At 46.7% G+C, this 23,836-nt stretch overlaps 1 protein-coding gene across 1 annotated transcript in view; it reads left to right on the top strand.

Moving 5' to 3' along the window:
* Positions 1-23,836, top strand: part of AIFM3 (AIF family member 3) — a 214,587-nt gene that overhangs the window by 175,483 nt on the left and 15,268 nt on the right. Inside the window, exons 16-18 of the mRNA XM_090062294.1 lie at positions 6,305-6,403; positions 8,227-8,302; positions 16,628-16,732. Of these exons, the coding sequence (XP_089918420.1) occupies positions 6,305-6,403; positions 8,227-8,302; positions 16,628-16,732 (280 nt within the window). The remainder of the gene's footprint in view (positions 1-6,304; positions 6,404-8,226; positions 8,303-16,627; positions 16,733-23,836) is intronic.

Genomic DNA, 23,836 nt, shown 5'->3' with positions numbered 1-23,836 from the left:
GGCCTGATTAAACCCTATAAAAACTGCAATATACAAATTAACTGAAATGAGCTGGCAAAAACTGGTTGTGTTACCAATTATCATAATGGTACTACTTAAGAATGACCACAGAAATTGTATTGGCCCTGGATATAAGTTATGACAATAAGATACAACAGTCATACATAACTTTATTAATTGCAACTTAATGAAATTTTGTCTACATACAAACTTTTAATTAGCATTAAATCTACCAAATATATGTTGAGCCCATAGTCCTCTAGTTTTACCTTGAGAGCCACATGGACACCAAGTGAAAGGCCTTCCTAAAATCCAAGTAAATAATTTGACCTCATCTCCCTTATCCAGGTGGTGAGTAACCTGGTTGTAGAAGGAGATGAGGTTAGTCAGGCATGACCTACCCATGACAAAACCATGCTGGCTGTTGTTCAGAATTTTGCCTTCTACTAGCTTATCACATATGGACTCCTTGAGAAATTTTTCATGGATTTTTCCTGTGATTCAGGTCAGGCTGATTGGCTTGTAGTTCCCTGGCCCCTTCCCTTCTTGAAGATGGGCACAACATTGGCCCTCTTCCAGTCTTCTGGGACCTCTCCTGAGCACCACACATTCTCAAAGAGGTTTGCCAGTGGTCTGGTGATGACTGGCTAGTTCATTCAGCACTCTCAGATGGAGTTCATCCAGTCCTGCTGACTTATAGATATCTAGCCTCTCTAGCTGTTCTTTCACCAGCTGTACATTGACTGTTGGTAGGTGATCATCCCTACTGTGACTGTTCTATGTCATATTTGCATTCAGCAGGCTATCACTCTCTTAGAGTGGCGGAATACAAATGCTAAGTATTCATTCAGAAGTTCAGATCTCTCCTTGGTGTCTGTGATCAGATGTCCAGGTGCATTGAGCAGTGATCCCTCATTTCCATTGGTTTTCTTCCTGTTACCTACGTACCTATAGAAGGACTTCTTATTGTTCTTCATTTCAGTTGCTAACCTGAATTTGGTCACCACCTTTGCTTTTCTAATCAGGCCCACACCTGTAGGGGGCAATCTTATAGAGTTCTCCGTGGGGCCTATTCCTAGCTTCCATCTTTGGTAAGCCTCCCTTTTCTTTTTCAGAAGATCAGCGACTTCCCTATTCAGCCAAGATGGCCTCCCAGCCTCTGTGCCACCTTTTTGCGTACAGGTATGGACAACTTTGGTGCACCGAGGATCATGTCCCTGAAAAATGACCACTCTTCATCCACACTCTTTTCCTGCAGTCCATGATCCTGTAGGGCATTACTCACTAAAGTCCTTAGCTTATTGAAGTCAGCTTTTTTAAAGTCAAGAATTTGTACCTTACTGACAGATTTCCCAGCCCTACAATAGACAGTAAAAGTGATAGTGTTATGGTCACTGTCACCTAGGTTACCCTGTATCCTCAGACCACTCACCAGGTCATCCTCCTTGGCCAGAACTCAATCTCTGGTCAGCCTGTATACTTCCTGAGACAGGCAGAGCTCATCGATGCAAGTCAGGAATCTGTGACTGATCAGATGTGTCTGAGTGTTCTTCCTAGGAGATGTCTGGGTAGTTAAAGTCGCCCATGATGACCATATCCTATGCTCTCACAGCCTCTTCCAGTTCTCTGGAGATTTCCAGATCTAGCTCCTCATCTTGATTTGAAGGTCTGTAATATATCCAACAGTTAGGTCCCTTTCCTAGGTCACATCCCCCCCATATCTTGACCCAGAGGGTTTCAAGTCTCCCTTCCTTCGTACCAATATCAGCTTCCAAGGGGATGTACTGCTCCTGTATATACAGAGCTACACCTCCACCCTTTTTTCCTATGCAATCCCTCCTATGCAAGATGTAGCTGTCTATAGCTATGGTCCAATCATGGGTAGAGTCCCACCAGGTCTCGGTTATCTCTATGATATCAGTCCCTTCTGGAAAGCAGGAGGGCCAGTTCCTCCTGTTTGTTCCCCATGCTCCTGGCATTCAAGTACAGTTATCTGAGCCCTCTGCTGGAGGTCCTCGGATTCCTGTCATGTTGAGGGAGCTCCATTCCCTCAGCTCATGCTGTAGTGTCCTTCATGTCATCTCCCGTTGTAATAGTTGTTTATTGGCCATTGTCTTTGCTCCACTTATTGTCCCCTCATTGCCTGGTGATTTCAGTTTAAAGCCATGTCCAGGAGGTCTGCCATTGGCCGAGAAAAGAGCCTTGCCCTTCGGCATGAGGTGGATACTGTTCCTTCCCAGAAGACCTCTGTCTCTGGAGTGCGAGCTGTGGTCAAGGAAGCCAAAACCCTCTTGGTAGCACCATCGTTGGAGCCTTTGGTTCACCCTTTGATACATCCGTCTCTCCTAGGCCCATGGCCCACAACTGGGAGGATGAAGGAGAAAAGTACCTGTGCCCCCAATGAGCCCTGTAGTCACTTATGACCCAGCCAGGTTTGCTCTGAGCCATGTCATTCGTGCCTATGAGGTAGTGGTCAGAGGCCCAGACAAGTTTAGGAATCCTCTTTGCCATGTCCTGGATATGGGCCCCTGGCAGGCAACAGACCTCATGGGCCAGGGATCAGGGCAGCAGATCACTCCCTCTGTCCCTCTCAGGAGAGAGTTGCCCACCATGACTGCCTTGCATCTCTTCTTAGATTACAGGCCCTGGTTCTAAGAGGGGATTTCAGTCACCCTGATGTCTGCTGAGAGGGCAATACAGTAGTGCACAGGCAATCCAGAAAGTTGTTGAAGGGTGTTGGAGACAACTTCCTTGTGCAAGTGTTAGAGTGACCAACTAGGGACTATGCTCTTCTTGACCTACTGCTCACAAATAGGGAAGAACTGGTGGGGGATGTAGAACTGGATGGTAAGTTGGGCAGCAGTGACTATGAGCTGATTAAGTTCATGATCCTGACAAAAAGAAGAAAGGACAGCAGCAGAGTATGGACCCTGGACTTCAGAAAACCAGATTGACTCCCTCAGGGAACTGATGGGCAGGTTCCCCTGGGAGGCCAATCTGAAAGGGAAAGGAGTCCAGTAAAGCTGGTTGTATTTTAAAGAAACCTTACTGAGGCTGCTTACGTATTTCCACCTTTTGTATATGAATGTTGGCTGCTTATTATCCAGCTCTGCCACTTAATGTGAATGGGGTCTTTGAATAGTTTGTTTAAGCACGCATCCAATGGCTGTACAATGTAGGTTAACCTTCTAGGGATGACTGCTAAATCTATTTTACTTTGCCACAGAATGCTTTCACACTGTCACAGAGGTGAGCCTTAAACATGTCTGTGGCAAAGTGGGGCTCCCTGACTAGCCACAGTGCTAGCTTCCCCACTTGCCTTTGGGCACGCCACCCACCTGACTCGGCTGTTATTAATTAGGATGTTAATTATGCGGGAGGCTGCCCATTCTTGCCCTGATGCCAGGGGGCACTATCTGCAGCTCTGTTCCTCCCCTACGCCACAGCCCAAGCCTTGCAGGTGGCATCCAGACGTTCTCACAATCACCAGCCCCACACTGGGCCCCATAATCCTAGTGCTGAACCCCTGTATGATCCCTCCATTCCAGCGGCCTAACTCGCCTTCATCCTGGGCAGCATGGCTCCCTGAATTGCTTACCCTTCCGGGTGTGGTCCCTCTGGGACCTTTGGCTCACTAGCCCTGGCCCACCTTCAGGCCAGTTGCAACCCCAGGCCCTCAGCTCTTGGGCGTTCCTCACGGTGGGCCCCTGGCCCTTGGACCCTTCTGGTCCTGGCCCCAGCATTGACCAGTCAGGGGAAGTCCAGACAGGCGTGAGTCTATGGCCTCACTCTCTTTCTCTGGGGGTCCACCCTCCAGACCCTACAAAAAGGGTAACCCACCTGGTTGTGGGGGCTGGGGGTTAAGGCACCTCAACCTGCCTTTCACCGGGGTGGTAACTGGCCTGGCATTTCCTGGGGGCTCCTGCGCCACTGAGAGCCCCACCAGGTCACCCGCTCCCAGCAGGGTGCAGTTTTAGGTCATGTCCAGGACCAGGAGCCTCCTGACCATCCCCTATACCTCCTCCCTTACCTCTAGCCGATACCAGCAGCCCCGCAGCCAGGCAATGTTGTTACCTGGCTTCCCAGCAGCAAAATGCCCTATTCATATGGGCAGCTCTGAAATCTAAATGGCTGCCCTAATCAGGCACCCACCAGCTGCTGTCTCAGGCCCTTAAAGTGGCAGGCACAAACAGTGCCCTGCCACACTCCCACAACTCCTCCAGTGCCTCGTGACCACCATGGTATAGACCACTCAGCAGTAGGAGGTCAATGTAGGCTTTCAGCTCTGTTTTGTCCAGCTTTTTCTACTTCTTTCTATTTTCGGGATGGCTGTCATTCCACTCCCTTCATCTTCTTTCTGCCTCTGTTTGTTTCTCGTATGATAACAGTCAGGATATCTCATGAGAGAAACAGGTGGAACATTTCCACTACTTTGCCTTTATTACTTTCTCTTGTTGGCCCAGCACTTTCATGGACTATGTCCTTGGCTGTTTTCTGATGATTTATTAATGGTGGACTTTTTTCCCACGCTCTGCCATTCCTTCCTTTAAATGTGTCATTATCTGCAATGTTTTCTGGGGGTGGTGGCAGTGGTTTTGCTCCACATCCTGCTGTAGCTCTTCTCAGTCTTTCACGGCAGCCCCAGACTGGTTCTCTTCCCTTTGCCACTGGAAGTTTTGGCATTACTTCGGCTTGGGGCACAAGCTCCTTCTCATCTGAGCTGGATGAAGCTTCCATACACACATGGTTTTCTTGTTCTGAACAGTCTCCCATGTCTGGAACAAAGTCAGCATCCTCACTGCCTTGGGATAAGATTTTATCAGTGGATATGTCACTGTCATCCCTGGTTACCTGTGCAAGACAGGCTTCAGCACTGCATATGCGCTGCCTTCTCATCCTTAACTGCAGAAAAAAACATTGATTACTGCTGAATGTATATAAATAACAATCAAAGACAAGCCTGTCCACCTATGCTGTCACAGAAGCAATTCAGCCCTGCCCTATGGCAGTGCAGGTAGCATCCTCTCCTCCTGGGCACAGAAGCCAGAAACCAGCATCCACTGGATGCTGTTTGAAAACCAAACATGCAGGATCTTATTGAGAGCAGGTAAAAGGGGCATGGGGGTTGTCAAGCCCTTACCGTTGAAGGGGACTCTACAGTGTACACTGTATTGCAGTATGATATTGTTCTATTTCTTCTCTGCTGTCCCTTTGCTCCTTGTCTTCGCTTCCAACAAAGGCAGGGTAAACTAGCTTGTGTGTTATGAAAGGGGCAGGTGAGATGGAGTTTTGCCATGAGAAAAGAGAGCAGAGGTGAATTTGGGTATGACAAAGGGTTTGCGGGGGGTTTTGGTAGGGGGGGGCATTGGCAAAGTGTTTTGATGACCTTGCAGCCTTCAAACAAAGCAAAAGGGATTACCACATCTTCTGCAAAAGCAGAGTGGAGGATAGCCATCCATTAGTTACCATGAATACCTGAAGTTGACATGAATGAGATGTGAATGAATACTGACCTTTCAGATGGATCCACCCAAAGTGTCCATACAGGTCTAGGCCTGTCATTTATACATAAATTAACATGGGTTTTGAGGTAAGTTGTTACCTCATATGGAAAAACACATTCATGCCTGGGGTAACGTGTTACCCTGGGCATTTTTTCATCCACAGAGAGCAAACCATTCATGTAAGCTGGCTATTCTTTGGGGATATTGTGCACTGCAGTGCCAGTAACAATGTCCTAAAAATATTTTTTTTTTAGAATTAATTAACTTTAAGATACTGCACAAAATATGTGTCTGGGGTAGGAAATTACTCCATGGGAACATATGAAGGTTAAGTTGTTGTAGCATGCGGTGATGTCCTTTTTAAGTTGATCTCTTCTGGAGTAGGTTAGGTGAAGATGTTTTCTAAGTTTCTTTGAAGATCTTCTGCATAGTTGTGAAGCATATTTGGAGTTGTGTGTCAAGAGGACTGTAGATGTTTTGTCCTTGGGGAATAATGTGTTTCTTGCATAGGCTTAGAAAATATATGTCACTGTTGAGTTTGGCTTCTTTCTTTTTCATGTTACGTAATTTCCGTTGTGTAATTTCTAATGTCCCATAAAATTTCACCTTACTTCCCCTGTTGGTGGGTTTTGTTGCCTCCTCTCACCCCCCCAAGTGATAGTGTTGATGTCCACTGTGACTAGAGGAGTCATTATCAAAAGGCCCTAAGAGTCTCAGTGCTAATGATCCACCCAAACACCATGGATGGAAAGGTCTTCTCACTTTTTTCCTTCCTCACATTCTTCCCTTCTGTTTTCCAGGTCGCATAGCAGCTCTGAATATGTTGGCTCATGGGACAGAGATCAACACAATCCCTTATCTGTGGACTGCCATGTTTGGAAACAGCATACGATATGCAGGTAAGAAAATAATAATGTATGCCTAAAGAGTAAGGAAGCAGTTTGAACTAGATAGTAGGGCTGTGCAAAAGCAGTAAACTGTTTTACTGCACATTAAAGCATCAGGTAAAAAACCATGACGTTATGCTAATATACAGTAAAAGAGTATAGTGCACATTAAGCTTCACTAAAAAAGCATACATATGTGCTACTGCACACAGCCTAATACACATTAACTTAATACTTCACATTGGAGGTACTAAATTTAATGTGTATTAGAAAAGGCACATTAATGCACATGTAGATGTGCCCAATGAGGAACAAACTCCAAAAGTGCCAGTGGTAAGAAGGACAGAGCTGAACCCAGTTGAGGAGTGGAGCAGGGGCCAATGTCTGAAATAGACACAGTAGGAGAGACTTAGTTCTCCCTGTTTGAAACTATGTAAGGGGGGAATGAATGACACCTGATTTTATATTGGAAGGAGAAGTGAACCTGTAATCTGCCTGTGGAAAATGAGTAATAGCTAGTCCAAACATGTAGGGAAGGGCAATCCTGCATCAAATGTGGGGAGGTGACATACTTTTTATAGAACCATAAGTCCATCCTGGAAGACTGACAACCCCACAGCAAACCTGGTCAAGCAGAGACAAGGATATTGCATGCTGAACACTCTCCCCTCTCAAATACAGTATGTACTTGAATAGAAGACAACCCTGAATAGAAGACAACCCCCCAATAATTAGATTCTATATATGAAAAATTTAGAAATTTGTTATAATTTTTCAGGTATAGAATATAAGTATAGGAGGGTTGTCTTGTATCCCCACACTGTTATAGCAGGGAAAGCAGTGGCTGAGTGGGGTGGGACAGCAGTGGCCCCTATCCTCGTCTTCCCTGTCCACTTCTTCCCCCTGCAGCCTTCCTGTCCCCCTGCCACCTGCACCTCCCTACCCCCAGCTCCCCACAGTATCTGCCTTTCTCTCCATTCCTCCCAGTTTCTGCCTGTCCCCCCTACCCGCCCCACCCCGTCCTGCTCCCCAGTTTTTGCCTCTTCTCCTTCCCCTCCAGCCCTTTACTGTAAGATGCTGCTTGGGCTGCTCTGTCCTGGAGCACAGGACATGGAAACTCAGCCCTTGCGTGGCCATGCAGCAGTGGGAAGGATGTGCTCCACACCCAGGAGACACCCCAGACTGAGTCATAGCCAAGTTACACCTGACAGTAAGGTGGAGAAAAGAGGATAGGCAGGGGGTCAGAAGCTGCAGAGGGGAAGTGAGGGTGGGGAGGAGCAGGAGGCTTCTGGGTGTCTGACTCTGGTCCTGATGTGGGCTCAGGGACAGAGTCAGAGCTGCCACAGTTACCTGCTCCCCTCTCTGCTCTGTATGTGAATATAAGGATAAGGTGACAAGCCTTTTTCCCCATGCTGAATGGCATAGAGGAGGAAAGAGAACCTTGTCTTATATTCTACTAAATACAGTAATTATTATTTCATTCTTTTGATGCAGTGATTCTCCGCTTGCTTTTGAGGTTTTTTGTGGGGCTTTTTAAATTTGTGTCTCTGACTAAGCCAAAACAATGCAGATAAAAAGTAGAGATGGGAAAGCCACAGATCTGTACTGAGCAAAATTAGAAATGCCAGTTCAGATTGTACATCTTTTTTATTGTATAATACACCATCTTTTTTACACAGATTACAGAGTAAAAAAAATATTGCACCTTTTTTTGAAAGACAAATAAATTATACCGTTATTTTTCATCAGTTGGAACAGAGCAGTTGTTATGTGCTTGTTTATGTAATGTTAATGAATTGCAGCCTTCATTACTTTGACATTATTCCTATTTTCAGGCCATGGGGAAGGATATGATGATGTCATCATTCAAGGAGACTTAGATGACCTAAAGTTTGCGGCATTTTTTACTAGGTAAGTGTTTCTTTTCCCTTTGAGAAGTCCCAGCACATATATTTATATTAGTGATTGCTCTGATAAGCAGATTTCAAAATCTCTGCTATCATTACTATGACCAGTTTTACTTCTCTTCAAGTGTTCAGGTGCATTAATAAAAAAAACACTTTGAAAAAGGAGAAGATTTGAGGCCAATGCTGCATGAGTGCACTAGGTGCAGTTTGTACTGCACAGTGTTTATTGCTATTCAGGACCTCTAGGGATGTTCAAGACTATTGAGTTCTCAGAGTTTTGGGATGCAGTATGCCTGGCATGCTCAGCTTGGTGCCTCTTGGATGTACATAGTCTATTTAGCATAATGCAGAGTTCTCCTCTCCACAGACACATTAATTATGTCCAAATACACAGCTCAATATTTTCTGGATGCACTATCCATGGACTCTATCGAATGGAGAGTAAAAGGCTGAAGGTTAGCTCATATTTCGTTTCTGTATGCCTAAGCAGCACTGTGACAGGAGTGCCTCTTCTGGAGTCCATCTATCAGTGACCCTGCCCTCCTGTTATGGGCCAGCCGCCTACCTTCTTGCTTGCCATGCCTTGATCTTAATTAATTAATGGATGTTAATTAGCGGGAGGCTGCCCATTTTTTGCCCCGGTGCCAGGGGACACTATCTGCGGCTCCTTTTCCTCCCCTACACCGCAGCCCAAGCCTCGCAGATGATACTGATGTGGTTTGATCTGGGCCTTGTTGTAATTTGGCCCTCCCCTTGTCCTCCTTGGGCTTTCCACAGCCCTGTCTCGCTGTGTCTCACTCCATGCCTTGCTGGTGCTCGGGCCCTCTGCAGCGCTGTCTGGCACTGCGCCTTCACTGGTGCTCGCCACCCCCTCTCTCTGGGGCTGGGGTTCCCACACTGCTGCGGGTCTCTTATGAGCCTCATCCAAACCGCTGGTTAAAAAAACAAAACACAAGCCCCTGAGCTATAACAAAAATCCAAGCCGCCTGGCTAAAACATCATTCAATCCCTACCAGGGAATACTCCATCCCATAACAGCATCAGGAGCTGCTTGTACAGTCAGGCCTCTCCCCTCTGGTTGCTCTGGCAGAGCTTCCTTCCCCCTTGGCTGCCAGCAGGGAACTGCCCTCTTGGCCTCAGGCCTGGGATTTATGTGGGAGGCAAGCCCTGCCCCTTCCGGTCAGCTGACCAGGTGCAGGTGCGGCCAATTCCCTCCTTAACTGGTCATCACGGCAACCGGCACCTGGGTTCCTGCCTCTGCTCTGAGAGTAGCAGACACCTTAGTATCCTGCTACAAGCGCTTATGTAGCCACATAAGTATAATTTTTAGTAATTTGGATTTTGTTTGTGCATTCATAGGTATATTTGTCCTTGGCTTCCCTTCCCTGCAAAGCCTGAATTCTAGCCACACAGGGCTCTGAAGTAGAATACAATCACCCAGCTATGGTCACAAGGCCAGCTAAGACCTTGAACTTTAATTTCAAAAAACCACAATCAGTGAATGATGGAAGAAAAGAAGGGCACCCCTTTCTTGTAAACGAGTAACCTAGGTATTAAAGCATTTGCCTAGGCAGGGGGAAATTCAGGTTCAATCTAGACCCTGCCCCCTCCCAAGAGTATGTTCCAGCCCTCCTCTTGAAGCTGGCTCACAAGGCAGCCAGAAGTGGGAGGACAAGAGTAGAAATAGAATCCAAGCTGTGTACAAGTGCCAAAAACTGCAATTATGTTCCAGTGTAAGTGCCACTTAGGCCCCCATCTGCATGTTACACTTCAGGTAAGTCCTAAGTGGTCACTCAGCCACACATGCAATCAATTAATGTATGATAAAAAGGGAAATAAGCTACAGTGTTATTCCATAAAGTATATATAATAACATTGTAGCTGCTTCTTATCACACCATTAATTGAATGTGTGCACAGGGGCCCTGTGGCTGGGGGTCCTGTCAGCTGATTGGAGCTCCCAGCTAGGGGGGTGCTATGTACATCCCTGGGCCTGGGAGCTCCCAACTGACACAGTACCCCAGCCATTGGGATGCTCCAGGCACCCCTGTGGTCCCAAGACCAGAACTGACCTAGTGTCCCAGCTACTCCCAGTTACAGGAGCCTGCTTCTTGCTGGTGCATTGGTAATAAGACATAATGGGATCTGAGGCTTGATCCCACCATCGCACCTCCTGTCACACATATGTGGCATGGCAGGAAGCCAATTGTGTGGATTGTGCATCATATCCCTTCATAGAGGGGCCTTTAGGGACATAGAGGTGAAACAGAATTTAGCCCCATGTGGTCCACCTAATATTGGAACAGCACATGGGTTGCTGCTTTGCTGCTGGGAGATATTTACCTGTGCACTAATATGAACAAACATAATATTTGTATATCATTCCCTTCACCAGTTGATGGATAAGATCCAATAATATATTTATATATGATGTTACGAATTACGCTCTTAAAGCCACGTGCCGTTCGCTCTAGGCTGGGGCAATGATCATTCAGAGCAAGTATCCAAAGTCAGATACAGAATCTTTATTTGCTGCAGTGAGGTGCCTCCGAGGAGGGACCCTGCCTACCAGTTATAATGCTATTTTATACCTTGTTAGTACATCAGCATTAGTTCATGATTAACTCGTGCTTGTAAGAATACCCAATCATCTACTAACTAAATTACTATTCTATCCAATCAAGTGACATTGTGCATATGAACACCGAAGTTTACCTCTTGTGACTGCATGTTTTATATATTCTTGCCAAGTAGTCTGCTTGAAAGAAAACAATTTTTGTACTGTTCTCAAGGTTTCTCTGTTGACGAGGCTCCTCTGTTGACCGGATTCAGCTAGTTTCATATCTTATCAGTAACCCTTTACACAGCACTTCTCTTGTTACCCATCTAGTATGTGCTGTGTCCGTTTCTATGTGTTGGGGTTAAAGGTAAAAGAAATGGCCTTATGAAGGCCACTTCTATATTGCAAAATCCACACACAACAATGAGTAACATTATTTTAAGGAATGAACTGCTTATTAATACTTTAAACAAACTGGGAGACAAAACCAAAGGAAAAGAAGAGATGGCAAGGAACTGAACTTGTGAAATTGTTCCTTGTAATTAATGTATCCTACAAATGTAGGCATATTTTATGTTCACAAATTACCTGAGACAAGTTGATAATTTTGATTAATATGAATATGCATTCTAATTGCTTGAGTAGCTTGTGTGAACCCCATTTTGTCTATGGTTTGTTCACAGAACTGTGACAATAAGTCTTAGCTATTCTTGACATAGGACTGCTTACCCAAGTCAAACACTAACTTCTTTTTTCTGATTGAACAGCATGAACTTTATAAACTTTTCTGTCCCCAGATAATCTGTGAAGTTTAGCAAGAGTTCAACAGCACTTTCTGGGCACACCTACATGAGATGTTTAATTCCCTTTGGACTAATTGTACTGTGCATTAGCATGGCTGGCAAAAACTGTGCTAATGTGCTAATGCGCAGTAGTTTCATTCAATGGGCATTAAGCATCACATGAAAAGCATTCATCTGCCCTAATGCACAGTGGTACTAATTATGGTACATTAAGTTAGTACTGTTACGTAGATTACAGATAAACTTTTGGGTAGGCAGAAAAGATAAAAGAGCCAGAAACAGGTCTACAGCCAAACCTTTTATTTGCTTGCACCTTAAAACATCAGAACAAACCTTTATTCTAAAGTCTATCTGGCTACCCAAAACAGTACAACATAGGTTCGCAACTATTCCAGCTGGGGAGACTCAAGAGGTGGGAGGAGAGTGGCACACAGATTGGCAGCCGGTCCTCTTGAATTTGCTGAGTTCTCCAGATTTCCTTCCAGCCTATGCCAATATTTATACATGGCTAGTTTTAATATTTTAATAAATGACCTGTGATTGATTTTATTTAAATTTCTTTGTTTCACTGAAACTTTTGGAAGTGGACTGAACCAAATCTCTTGTGGATTTGGAAGGTGAGAATTAGTCAGATTTATATCCTTGGGAAAGAGGGAGGATTTCTTATCTCTTTTTCTTCCCCATTGTGAAATAATGTTTCTGTTTCTTCTTTACCTTACTTTACCTTCTCTGACAGGCTGTTTTTGTTTTAACAAAACAAAAGCATTTTAACAAAAATATAGCTATTATAGCAAAATAACATCTTACACATTTGGTTACATCAGTCACTACTACTACCACTTTAAGATTAAGCTATGATATATTGTATATGGATTATTTAATGTATGGTCTTCTCTTATCTCCTTTTAGTCCTTATGCTTTGTTTAATTGTGTTGGATGATTTCCTTTACTTGCTGACCAGGTTAGTTGTCACTTCTGTGAAGGTTCACACTGTGGTTACTCAGAAACAGACTTTGGGCTGCAGTTCTTCTGCAGCTTAGCCTAGGCCCCTTGAAAATGGGCAAGGCTGGCAGCAGTACCTGTTAGTACAGGTACTAAACATAATGCACCATAATAATGGCACATTAGTGGAAGTGTAGATGCGTCCTTTGTCTGTAAGAAAAGGAGTGATAAAAGAAGCTTTTCCCATTGGCTGAGAGCCCTTTAAGCAGCGCCAGAACTCAGGAGCTTTCTGATTCCCCACACAGTCCAGGGCTGGCCAGGAACTGTCTTAATTCTGGGGCAGGTCCCAGCCAGTTCTGGGCTATGCAAGAGTTCCCCAAGCAGCCTGGGGCTGTCCAGGAGCTGTCCCTTCTGGGGAAATCCCTGGACAGCCTGGAGCTGGCTGAGACCTGCCCCAGAATGAGACTGTTCCAGGCCAGATCCAGGCTGGGTGGAGAAACCGCACTGGGCCCAGGGCTTGTCTCCATGTGCAGGGTGCCAGGAGAGATCTGCAGCAGCTGCTGGCTCAGGCCCCTGCACATCAGGACCCCTCCTGATATGCACGTGGCCAGGAGACAATTGCTGCTGCAGCCAGCAGAGCTCTCTTGGCCTCATGCAGTTGCTGTCCTGCCCCTGTGCTCCCTGCCAGCCCCTGGGCTAGAACTCAGGGGGAGTTCCCCCTGGGTGTTGCAGGGGGCCAGGGCAGGTTTGGAGCAGCCGTGTACAGGGTTGCTCATAATGGGAGCACATTAGCTCCCAACAGGGAGCATGTGTATATGTGCTCCCTGGGAAGGCTCAATATATAGTATTTTAATGCACAGTAAGCCTTTACAGCATTAATTGTATGTGTAGATGTGCCCACTGTTTGCAAGATTTGAAATCAGGATGCAGCTTCCAACTGGTGAGACTGGCAGGATGTGGGGGAGCTTTATTTTTTCCTCTATATCATGGGGCTTGGTTTACCTGCTCAGATCATATGGGCATATCTCAGCTAATCATTTCTTCCACGATAAGGGCCTCAGGCATGGGTGACTCCTTGGTCTTGGCTGTTTTCTGCATGTGGCATGCTTTTCAGGTTCAGGACCAAAATATTTGGTCTAATATAAAGTCTTTAGGGGTGGTGTAAGGTATTTATGTGAAATCTAATGGTTTATCCTGTATAGAAACTGAGACTAGATGAATTGATTGTTCCTTCTGGACTTAATCTCTATGAAACTATGACAAAGTGAGTGCATATAAGTGAGACACTACATTCCCATAGCAATGAGCTATGGCACTGTAGCTTGTTGCTGCAGCAATGTAATGTTGACAGGCATGAACCATGACACCCATGCTACTGCACAGTAGCTCATTGCTACTGCATAGTAACAACTAAAAATAACCATGCGGTATCAGGACTGCACAGTAACACTGGTTACTGAGCAGTCATTTAGTATTTGCTTAAGTGAGTACTAAATAACTGCACAGTAACAACTACATGGTTGGCTGCTCATGTAGACATGGCCAGTGTCAACCACCTATGTTTCAGAGATTTACACTCATATTCACCCTTAATAATTGTTACATGACCTACAAATGCATAACTCTTTTAACCTTTCATATTGTGAATCTCTCCAAGCCCATTATAGTTTGAGGTGCCTTTCTCTGAACCCTCCAACTTTTCATTATGTTTTTAGCAAGGAGGTGGTTAGAACTGAATGTAGTATTCCAAAGTAATTACAGATGAGCTTTTAAGCTCCAACTTCATTAGAAAATATTAAATATTATGGTATTTACATGGCTTTGTAGAGCTGGAGGACAAGACAGGACCTCTACCCATAGAAGCGACATAGATATTTGGTTGGTGTATGAGCATGCAGTAGGTCATGCAGAATGCATCTACATGTGATACCATATTGCCACAGCTTGTTGCTATGAGCTGCTATGAGCACGAACTGTGGTGCTGATACTACTGTGCAGTAACAGTGAGGAATAGTACTGCATAGTAGCTCATAGTAGCATACTGCATAGTAGCATGGGAAAGGACCTATGTGGTGTCAGGATTGTGCCAGGGCTGGGGCAGGGCTGGGCTCCCTTTAGTGCCCCCTTAAGTGCCTTGGCCCGCTGGCTTTGCAAGGGCCGTTCAGCGGGCCAGAAGGGGCAGTAGTGCCCCCATCCCCCAGCGGGCTTAGTTTAAAGCCCGGTGGAGCAGGTCAGCCAGCCTGGCTGAGAAGAGCCTCCTCCCCAGGGGAGAGAGGTGGAGGCCATCTCTTCCCAGCAGCTCGCTGCCTCTCTCTCCAAAGAGCGGGCTGTGGTCATGGAAGCCAAAGCCTTCCCGACAACACCAGCGCCGCAGTCTTTGGTTCACCGTGTGGATCCTCCTCTCCCTCCTCAGCCCATAGCCCGAGACTGGGAGGATCGAGGAAAACACCACCTGAGCTCCCAGACCCCTAAGATGGCACCTTCTGTTCCTTGCAGCAGGGATTTTCCCACAACAATCACCCTTCAGTGCTTCTTCCGTGGTAGCAGCTGTTCTGTCTTGTCCTTGGTTTGGAGGATGCAGATGCCTTGTCTATTAATGGTGTGAGAGCTGCATTGTTGTTGTGTAGGCTGCAAATCCCCCAGCTCCCAGCACCTTCTCCCCACTAGGATCGGCAGACACACCATGGCAACAGCAGCTAGCCACTCTTTGGAGTCCCTAAAGCAAGTGACACTTTTTTTGCCTCCCTCTTACCCTTCTCCTCAGAGCTCAGGAAGCCTTGGGGTGCGGCGCATGCCCATCACGATATTGCTGGGTGGGCCCTTTTCACACGGCTCCTAGGCGTTTGTTTGAGTGGGAGACCAGGTGGGTATGATTACCCCCACGTGGCCTTCTCCAGCAGCTGATGCTGTTGCTGCAACCTGGCTGACAGGCTCGAGTAGCTGCCTGCAGGCGGTCCCCTGGCTCCCCGGCTTCTTGAACAGCTGGGGGGTTCTAATCCCTTGACCCCTTTACCCAAGCTTGAGCGCCAGAGGTCTGTCCCACAGTGAGGGGGGCTCCAGCTGCCCAGGGGCACAGCAGGCATGGGGTGTATTGTGCGACTCCACCATGGACAAATTGGGGCTTGACAGCCTGCTGATAGCCCCTCCACGCACCCTCCTGCGCAAACTCACGCACTAACTCGCACACTGAGGCACAGAGCATGCCTGTTTGCACAATGCCAGTCGTGCAGCTCCCTAGGTGGCTGGGCTAAGTAGGAGCTGGCGGGGGAAGGGGTGACTGTCCTCAACTCCTCTCAGCTGCCTTCTGCTCCTAAGTAGTGCCCTCCTGCCGCAGGCCCCAGTTACCTCCCAGCACTGTGCTGGGGATGAGACGGGTTCACCAGAGGGGTCTGCTGGGGTTTTTGGCTCTTGGGGCCACGACAGGCTTGCACCTGTATGTCTCCACCAGAGAGCTGTCCCAAACTAAAGTTTTTTTTTCTTTAGTTGGGATTTTTAAAAGTTCAAATCTCATGGCTCGGGTGAGATCTCCTGTTTGGAGAACATCCACCGTGCGACATAATTTCTGTCCTCCTTGCCCACACGTCTCTGCCTCAGACAGTCTGCTTATGTTCATCAGTAGATTCTAGCGCATCCAGAACTCTGCGATGATTTTTGCTTTGGCCAATGAGTTAAGTTACTGTTGTGATACCCCAGCATGGAACCAGCCCCAAATTGTGATTCAGTCACGTCTTGTTTCCCTCTTGGCACCAATGGCAGTGCTATGGAGTGTGATGGGGGATACAGCATGAGATCCCGGCCACTCCTCATCCCTGCCTGCCTGTTCCTCACTGACCTGCTGCTTTCCTTCATCATGTACACTGCTCACAGCTGGGATGGCAAACACAAAGAACTACCGGGGGCTCCCTAGGTGGGGAAATGATAGTTATGTTATAAATATTCCAACAAGTATTTTACCGTTTGTGAGAGAAAAACTGACCATCATCACCACTGAAGACACCATTAAAATTTTCTGCTCTTTTCTGTAGGAACGATGAGGTGGTTGCAGTGGCCAGTATGAACTATGACCCAATCGTCTCTAAAGTGGCTGAGGTCATGGCTTCTGGAAAAACAATCAGAAAGCGTGATGTGGAGTAAGTGAAACTGTTTAAGGGAATGAAAGTATTACTGAGGGAGTGTGCAGATAGGGGAAGAAAACTGAACATTGATTTTCTCAGCCAGCAGGTGCCAGAGTAGGAATGTGACCTGTGCTAGAAATAACATCCCATCCCACTCCCACCTAAGGCACAGGCTGGGGGTCAGACAAATGGTGACTGTCCATTTGCATTTCCTGTTTGTGTCTGTGAACTATGTTTACTAAACCAGTAGCAGATCTAAGATTTTGAAAAAGAAGGGTGCAAAAAGCAAAGAGCCATGGTAGCAGAGAGCAAAGACCTTACTGCATGCATTACATAGTTATAGCACCTCCACAGATCTGCCTCTGGACTAAACAATTCTGACCCTCACCCCACTTTATCTTATGACTCACTATTTACCCTTTCCCCCTCACTCCCCAGTCCAGCCTCTTAAGCGTTCGCCCCCAGCTCACTTCTTCCCCACACACTTTCCATTCTACCCCACTCACTTCCACAGTCACTAACCCCTGCATTATTCACTGCTCCTGTACATTATTCCCCTCCCCCTGTTCTGCTTCCTGTCCCACCATACCCCATCCATTACCCCGTATTATTCCCACTCAAGACCCCTCGCTTCTCTGCATTCCTTGTCTCATTTGCAAATTATCACCCTTTACATTTGCAGATTGATAATTTCAGAGAGAAGTTGACCAAAAGTAAGGGCCGAGGGTGAAATTCTATTTCTCTGGGTGCACTTAAAGTGCAAATGCCATCCATTTAAATGGTGTTTTTGGTATTTATGCACAGGTTCCAATTCTATTACCACGTCATGGCGGATATGCCAACATTTTTGCATAGATTGAGTGCCTGCATATATACACAGGTGTGCATGTATGCTCATTGTAGGCACAAATATATAACTGAACAAAACTGGGTAGTTCCTAGCACAGTGTTTAACTACCAGGTCACAAGTTAAGGATTATCCAGTCCCCTCTCAGTACTCTTTTTCAAATGGGGTCCTGAGCAACCAAGAAAGGGAAATATGTTGGGTGAGGAAAAAGAAAAAAAGCCTTAGGATGAAATGGATGCTACAGTGGCTGGAAGAGAGCCCTAGTTCTAGCATGGACCCTTGCTCCCAGCAGAGTGGAAACATTGCTCTCTATGTAATAATTGTTAAATGCAAGGGACTTTAGCTTAGCATCAGAAGACGTTTGGGAGAAATTCCTGAATAATGCCTAAATTGTCATATGGTAGTTAAGATATTATGCTGGGAAGTCAAAGAGATACCACCCTTGGGGTGGCAGGTACCTAGGACATGCGTCTTCTGCCACCTAGTCACTGCAGGGTGCTGACCCCCAGAGATATTCTGGGAACCAAGGAAGATTTGAGAAATCCATCCCACCAAAATTAAATTCTCAAAAAAGTTAATTGAAATAAAGGTTAATGGCAAGTTAAATTATGAAATTCAAATGAAATATAAGTGACCAAATAGTATATAGAAGGCATATCATGCAAATTATTAAAATGATAAAAATCACATAAACCATTTTAATCATTTGCATAAAGAACTAATAATATTATTAAAATTTGAAATAAATTAATTTTAAATTCTCTAAGTCTTAAAAGACCTCAAAAAGGTGATCAGCCTGTTAGGGAAAAGGACTTACTACCTAGGTTTAAAAACTCAATTTTAAAGAAGCACTTATCTCGGTTCATCTTCAGATGAGCTATTCAGCCAGAATAGTAGCTTAAGTCTGAAGGATAAGGATTCCAAGGTGAACCTAGATTTTTATACTCAATTACTTGACTCAAGCTTCCTAAATAGGGCTAGAATATATTACTATTGTTATTACTTTTATTATTTAGATGTATATCAGATTTATATAAGAATGCACCAAACAGTTTATATCCTAATTAATATTTTTGTTCTTTATATAAACTATATTATGTTTGAATCAGGTGTCACAGATCATGCCCTTTCAGGGAAAGCTATGCCTTAGGACTATCCAAAAAACTTTGTCCAGTATCTCTCCTGGAGGACTTCCTGAAGCCAGCCCTGGTATGGCTTCTAGAGGGACAAGCCTCTGGCTTCAAGACCCTGGTTCTTTGTCCCTGGCTATCTGTAGTACGCGTGTCTCAGAGAGCTCCTTCTTTTGCTCAGCTCCTGGTTTCCCTCTTGAGAGAGGGAGAGGATCAGGATGCCGACATCCCAAACAGCACAGTAGAAAATACTGCTCTAAACAGTCTTTATTGTGTCACCACTGCCAACTGTCTTGCCTTGGACTCCGCTTTTTCTCTGCCCAGCTCCCTCAGGTACAGTGAACCACATTAGCAACAAAGTGTAATAAAACTATAGTATTATACTGGGGACTAAACACCCACCCAATACAATTAAATATAATGTTATTGGGAACCATCTGAGAGTAGTCTCCAGAGCCTGGAGCTAGGTCAGGGCTCTTGTCTTCCCCTGGAGTGAAAAGGGCATTTAAAGGTGTGTGCAAGTATTACACTTCCACCAATAGCAGCACAGTTCCACTAGTAGAAACCCCAGGTATACAAATGTTCACACAGTTTCTGCTGGACTAAAAATGGGGCACATGATTGAAAAATCTAGCACATCCCATGAGACAGAAATCTTCTCCAGTAAATTTTCTACAGGTTGAATGAATGTTTGTACATTTATCCTATTGATAGGATCCACCATGTCACCGTTTAGCATCCCAATGGGCATGCTGGCAGGTAGCAGACCCATGAAAATTCAGAGCTTTGGGTGGGCATGGCCAGCCAGTTTTGAGGTGGCACATAGATGACCCTGGAAGGTTCAAGGCTTGAGGGGGCTTCGGGCCAGCAGGTTGATAACCCTTGAAAGTTTGGGGTTTGGATGGCTGTGGCCAATAGGCCTCAGGTCACTCTGGATCAGGGGACACATCTGACCAGACCTGGAAACAATTGAGGAGAGAAAGAACTATGCACCCAGACTCACACCCATATGCTCAAACACCCCCCTCCCCCCCAGCAAGTGACATCCAAACTTACCCATAGATACGCAGACCCCAAAGGTGCACCCATGCACCATATCAGTGATGTGCTGTTCCTCCTCCACTACCTACAGCTGGGATGCTAACTGGATCGTGGCTGAGGTGAAGGATTTCTTCTCCCTCTGGGGTGATAAGGAGACCCAGGAACAGCTCTACACTATACACCACGACAAAGAGGTGTACCAGCAGATTGTCTCAGAGATGAGAGCACAGGGCCAATGTGGGACTGGGAGCAGAGGAAAACCCAGGTGGACTCACACCTGTTACAAGAGGACAGTTGACACCAACTGGAACCTGGGGGAAGGAGGCACACGGTGCCCTTCTTTGAGGAGTTGTCATGCACCTTTGCACAGGACAGGAGGACAGGGGAACCAACGGTGCAGGTACAGGTAGGGCTATATTTCAGTTCCCTCAGCCTGTTCCTGAGTGAGAGGATACCAGGCACTAAGAAGCAGGATGCACGGCACAACTCCGGCAGGACAGTGGTTGACATGCAGAATGTGGATCATAATGTCATGCCATCCACATCTCAAACAGCCCTGCACTTGTTCCCCCATGAACCTTGATCCCTGCAAATCTGGAGGATGCCATGTGCCTAGTGACACCATTTCCTATCTCAGGGCCAAGGTTTCTCTGTGCCCTGTCTTTGGATGGCTCCTCACAGCACCTGCTACTGACCCAGAGACCAGCTTCCAGTCTTCCTGTTCCTAGTGCAGGGAGCCAAAGGCAATCCACTGCTTCCCCAGGTCATGGTGAAAAAGGTGACACACTCTAGGCACACCCAGCTGTATGCAGAGGTAAGGATCCAGTCTGCACTGCATGGATGTGATGGAGACCCAGCTGGAAAGGAAACCCTTGACCCCTGCCCCCAAACTTGCAGACTGAGGATGCATGGGATCCAGACCCAGGGTCAGGAAACCTGGATGGTAGAAAACCTATAGCACATTGTCCAAGACTGTCACCTGATGGCATTTGGTCAGCCTCCCCCTTACCTCTACATAGTGGCAAGGGGCTACTCATGGATGTCCATTTAGTCATTGCCCCTCCCCCATCATTGGGGCTCCAATCTCCAAAGGGGATCTTTGGGAATCGAGAGTTGTGAGGGTGGAGTGTCATTATTAAGTCTCCACCTAGGGTGGACAATGTACGTAGCCCAGGGTGCTAATGGCTGCGCATTCAATCGAGAGCTGTAGGTCACACCCCTCCCCCTTTCACACTTAACACTTAATTAGTCACTGAGGGAGAAAATAATTCATGCTTAGTCACATTACCCTGAGTATCCCTCAAGGCCATCCTCTGTTCCTGGGAGGAACAGACCAATCCCTCCCCAAGACAGTAGCTGGAATGACACCCCCCACCCCTGCACCTTGCCTCCTTCTCCAATGAAGTGTGATCCCTCCTCTCCCCAAACTACATCAATGAACTATGTAGTTCATTCTACCCCTCCTTTCCTCCAGGTCCATGTTTCTGACTGATGGGTAGTCCCTGGGTGGGACCAGCTAGGTGACCTGATAAATATGCACCCCCCCCACACCCTCAGGCTGATAATAATCAGCAAAAGCTCCTTGGTTTGCAAAGGCTACATAGCAGAGACTTGTGTTTGGGTTTCCCTGTGGTGTGTGCAGCCATGAGGATGGGATGCAAATAGGAAGGTAAGTTCAGGGGTATGTGAAAAGACACAGTTACAGGAAGTGCTGGCATCTTAATACATCAGAGAAAAGAAAGTATTTCCCTTAGACTTATCACAGAGGTGAGCTCATCATAGCTTAGCCACAGGTATCATTCCAGTCTGATTTTCCTGTTGAGGGGGATCTCCAGTTTTTCAGCCAAGGCATGAAAGCATGCAATTTCCTTCCAGGATTCAAATAACTCTTGGGAAACCATTTTCTGCAGAAGAAGTAGAATGCAGAGGAAGGGGGCACCTCTTGCATCATGAGTGACTGGTGCATCCTGAATCTGGGGGGGCACCCGCAGAAGCCACTGACCCTGTCGGGGGGGGGACCAGCCCTACTGACAGCATCAGTGTCAGCCATTGGGGATGCACCAGCCCCATCAGGGGGGGCACGTGCACCCCCTTGCACCCTCTACCAATCGCCTATGACTTGCACAGTAGTAAAGCTTCTGCCTCTGGCACTGGAAGATTTTCACCAAGGAGATGATGGTAAAAAAGTACCATTTCTGCAATGACAGAGGAGGGGGTTGGAGAGCTTCGTCTGTGTCTCATGAGCAGGTAGTCCCTGTGCACACCTGGGACCCTTGACCCCAGATGGACCATGTGTCCAGGGAACATAATAACAGTGAGAGAAGAAAGTTCCTGCCTGAGTTCCCTGGGAGGATCCCACCCTCTCCCTGCCAGGCAGCCGTCTCTGCAAGGTCTGCCACCTAGTCAGAGTGCAACCCCCTTGGCGAATGGATTTTAGAAGTTCTGTGCGGGGAAGCACAGACTGGTTCCCAGTAGAGCGATAGGAAGCTTCAGTCCCTGATTCGATTTGGCAGAGATTTGGCCTGGTTCGGTGGCCGAATCTCTGAATCCAAATTGAATCAGAGGACCCTTTAATCTCTCTGAATTGAATCAGAAGCCTCCAAATCGATTGAGAGAGATTCTGAAAGATTCAGTGAGCTGGACATAGACACAGCTTTAAATGTTTTTTCTACATACCTCTAGGTAGCAGGCGGCTTATGAATGCTGCAATGCTGGGGTGGATGGACCATCCTAGAGGAGCACGGGGTGCTTCTGGTCCACTTCCGGGTTTGCCGCTGAGCACAGGGAGGGCCCCCGTGCTTCTATAGGATGGTTCATCCACCACAGCATTGCAGTGATCACGAGCCATACCTGGTACCTCGAGGTATGTAGAAAAAACATTTAAAGCTGTGTCTATGTCTAAATTGCTGATTCTCTGAATCAGCATCGAATCTTCACATTTGGATTCGGACCGAATCCAAATCTGAATTAAATAGGGCCCACTTCACACACCCGAGTTTGCAGCCCCTGAGGGAGATAGAGGGGTTGGAGAGCTTACCATTTCCAGTTGCTGTCTGTGAGAGTACTAAGCCAAGAGATTAGAGATGTGGAAGGGGGATATGATGAGGATGATGGATGCTTTCATGAAGGCAGCTGGAGTGCAAGGCAGGGCAATGGAGATGTCCAGTGTCTGGAGGAAGCTACACATTCCTCAGCAGATCTGGCCCAGTCCCAGAGGCAGGAGAGGCACTTCAGGCATGGTGAAAGTTCCCATGAGTGGGGTTCCTAGAAAGGGACAGAGATCCAGGGCCCATGGGCAATAATGTCAGGGTCCCTTGGCAGGCCTTGTGGCCCTGGTAGTGGAGCAGGCTCCACCTGCAACACACTGCCCACACTCCAGCAGCCCCCTCAAGGGGACAGTGGGTCCTGGATAAATCACTTGTCCTCCATGTAAAGTGACATGTCCCTGATCTTCACTTATGAGTCAGGGAACATTACGGCACTAGGGCCTCGCCAAAGGGTTTCCTCCCAGTTCCCATAGAGGCTTCTCCTCCACTGGCACACTCTGTTTCCTACCCACTCATCTCAGTTGTCTTACTCCTCCCACTGTCCCCTCACCATCATTTTGTAGTTTGGCAGAAGGGAAAGAAGAACAGTTTTTGAAAATGTTTTTATTAAAGAAAGTTAAATTTTACCACTAAGAAAAAAAAGCTGAAGCACATCTTATGATACCAAGCAGGGGCGGGGAGTAGTAGATACACTGGAGGGTTGGGGTAGGATTTAGAGGGACCTAGACGAATTGGAGGATTGGGCCAAAAGGAATCCCAGGAGTTTCAACAAGGAGAAGTGCAAAGTCCTGCAGTTAGGATGGAAAATTCCCATGCACCAGCACAGCCTGGGGGCTGACTGGCTGGGCAGCAGCTCTGCAGAAAAGGACCTGGGGGTTACAGTGGACAATAAGCTGAATATGGGCCAGCAGTGTGCCCTTGTTGCCAAAAGGCTAACAGCATACTGGACTGCATTGGTAGGGGTATTGCCAATAGGTCAAAGGAAGTGATTACTCCCATCTATTCAGCACTGGTGAGGCCACATTTGCAGTACCGTGTTCAGTTTTGGGCCTCC

The sequence above is a fragment of the Crocodylus siamensis genome, chromosome 9, assembly GCF_052110815.1.
Source record: "Crocodylus siamensis isolate JL-2025a chromosome 9, ASM5211081v1, whole genome shotgun sequence".
NCBI classification, from domain to species: Eukaryota; Metazoa; Chordata; order Crocodylia; family Crocodylidae; genus Crocodylus; species Crocodylus siamensis.
This window is presented reverse-complemented; position numbering and strand designations above follow the sequence as displayed.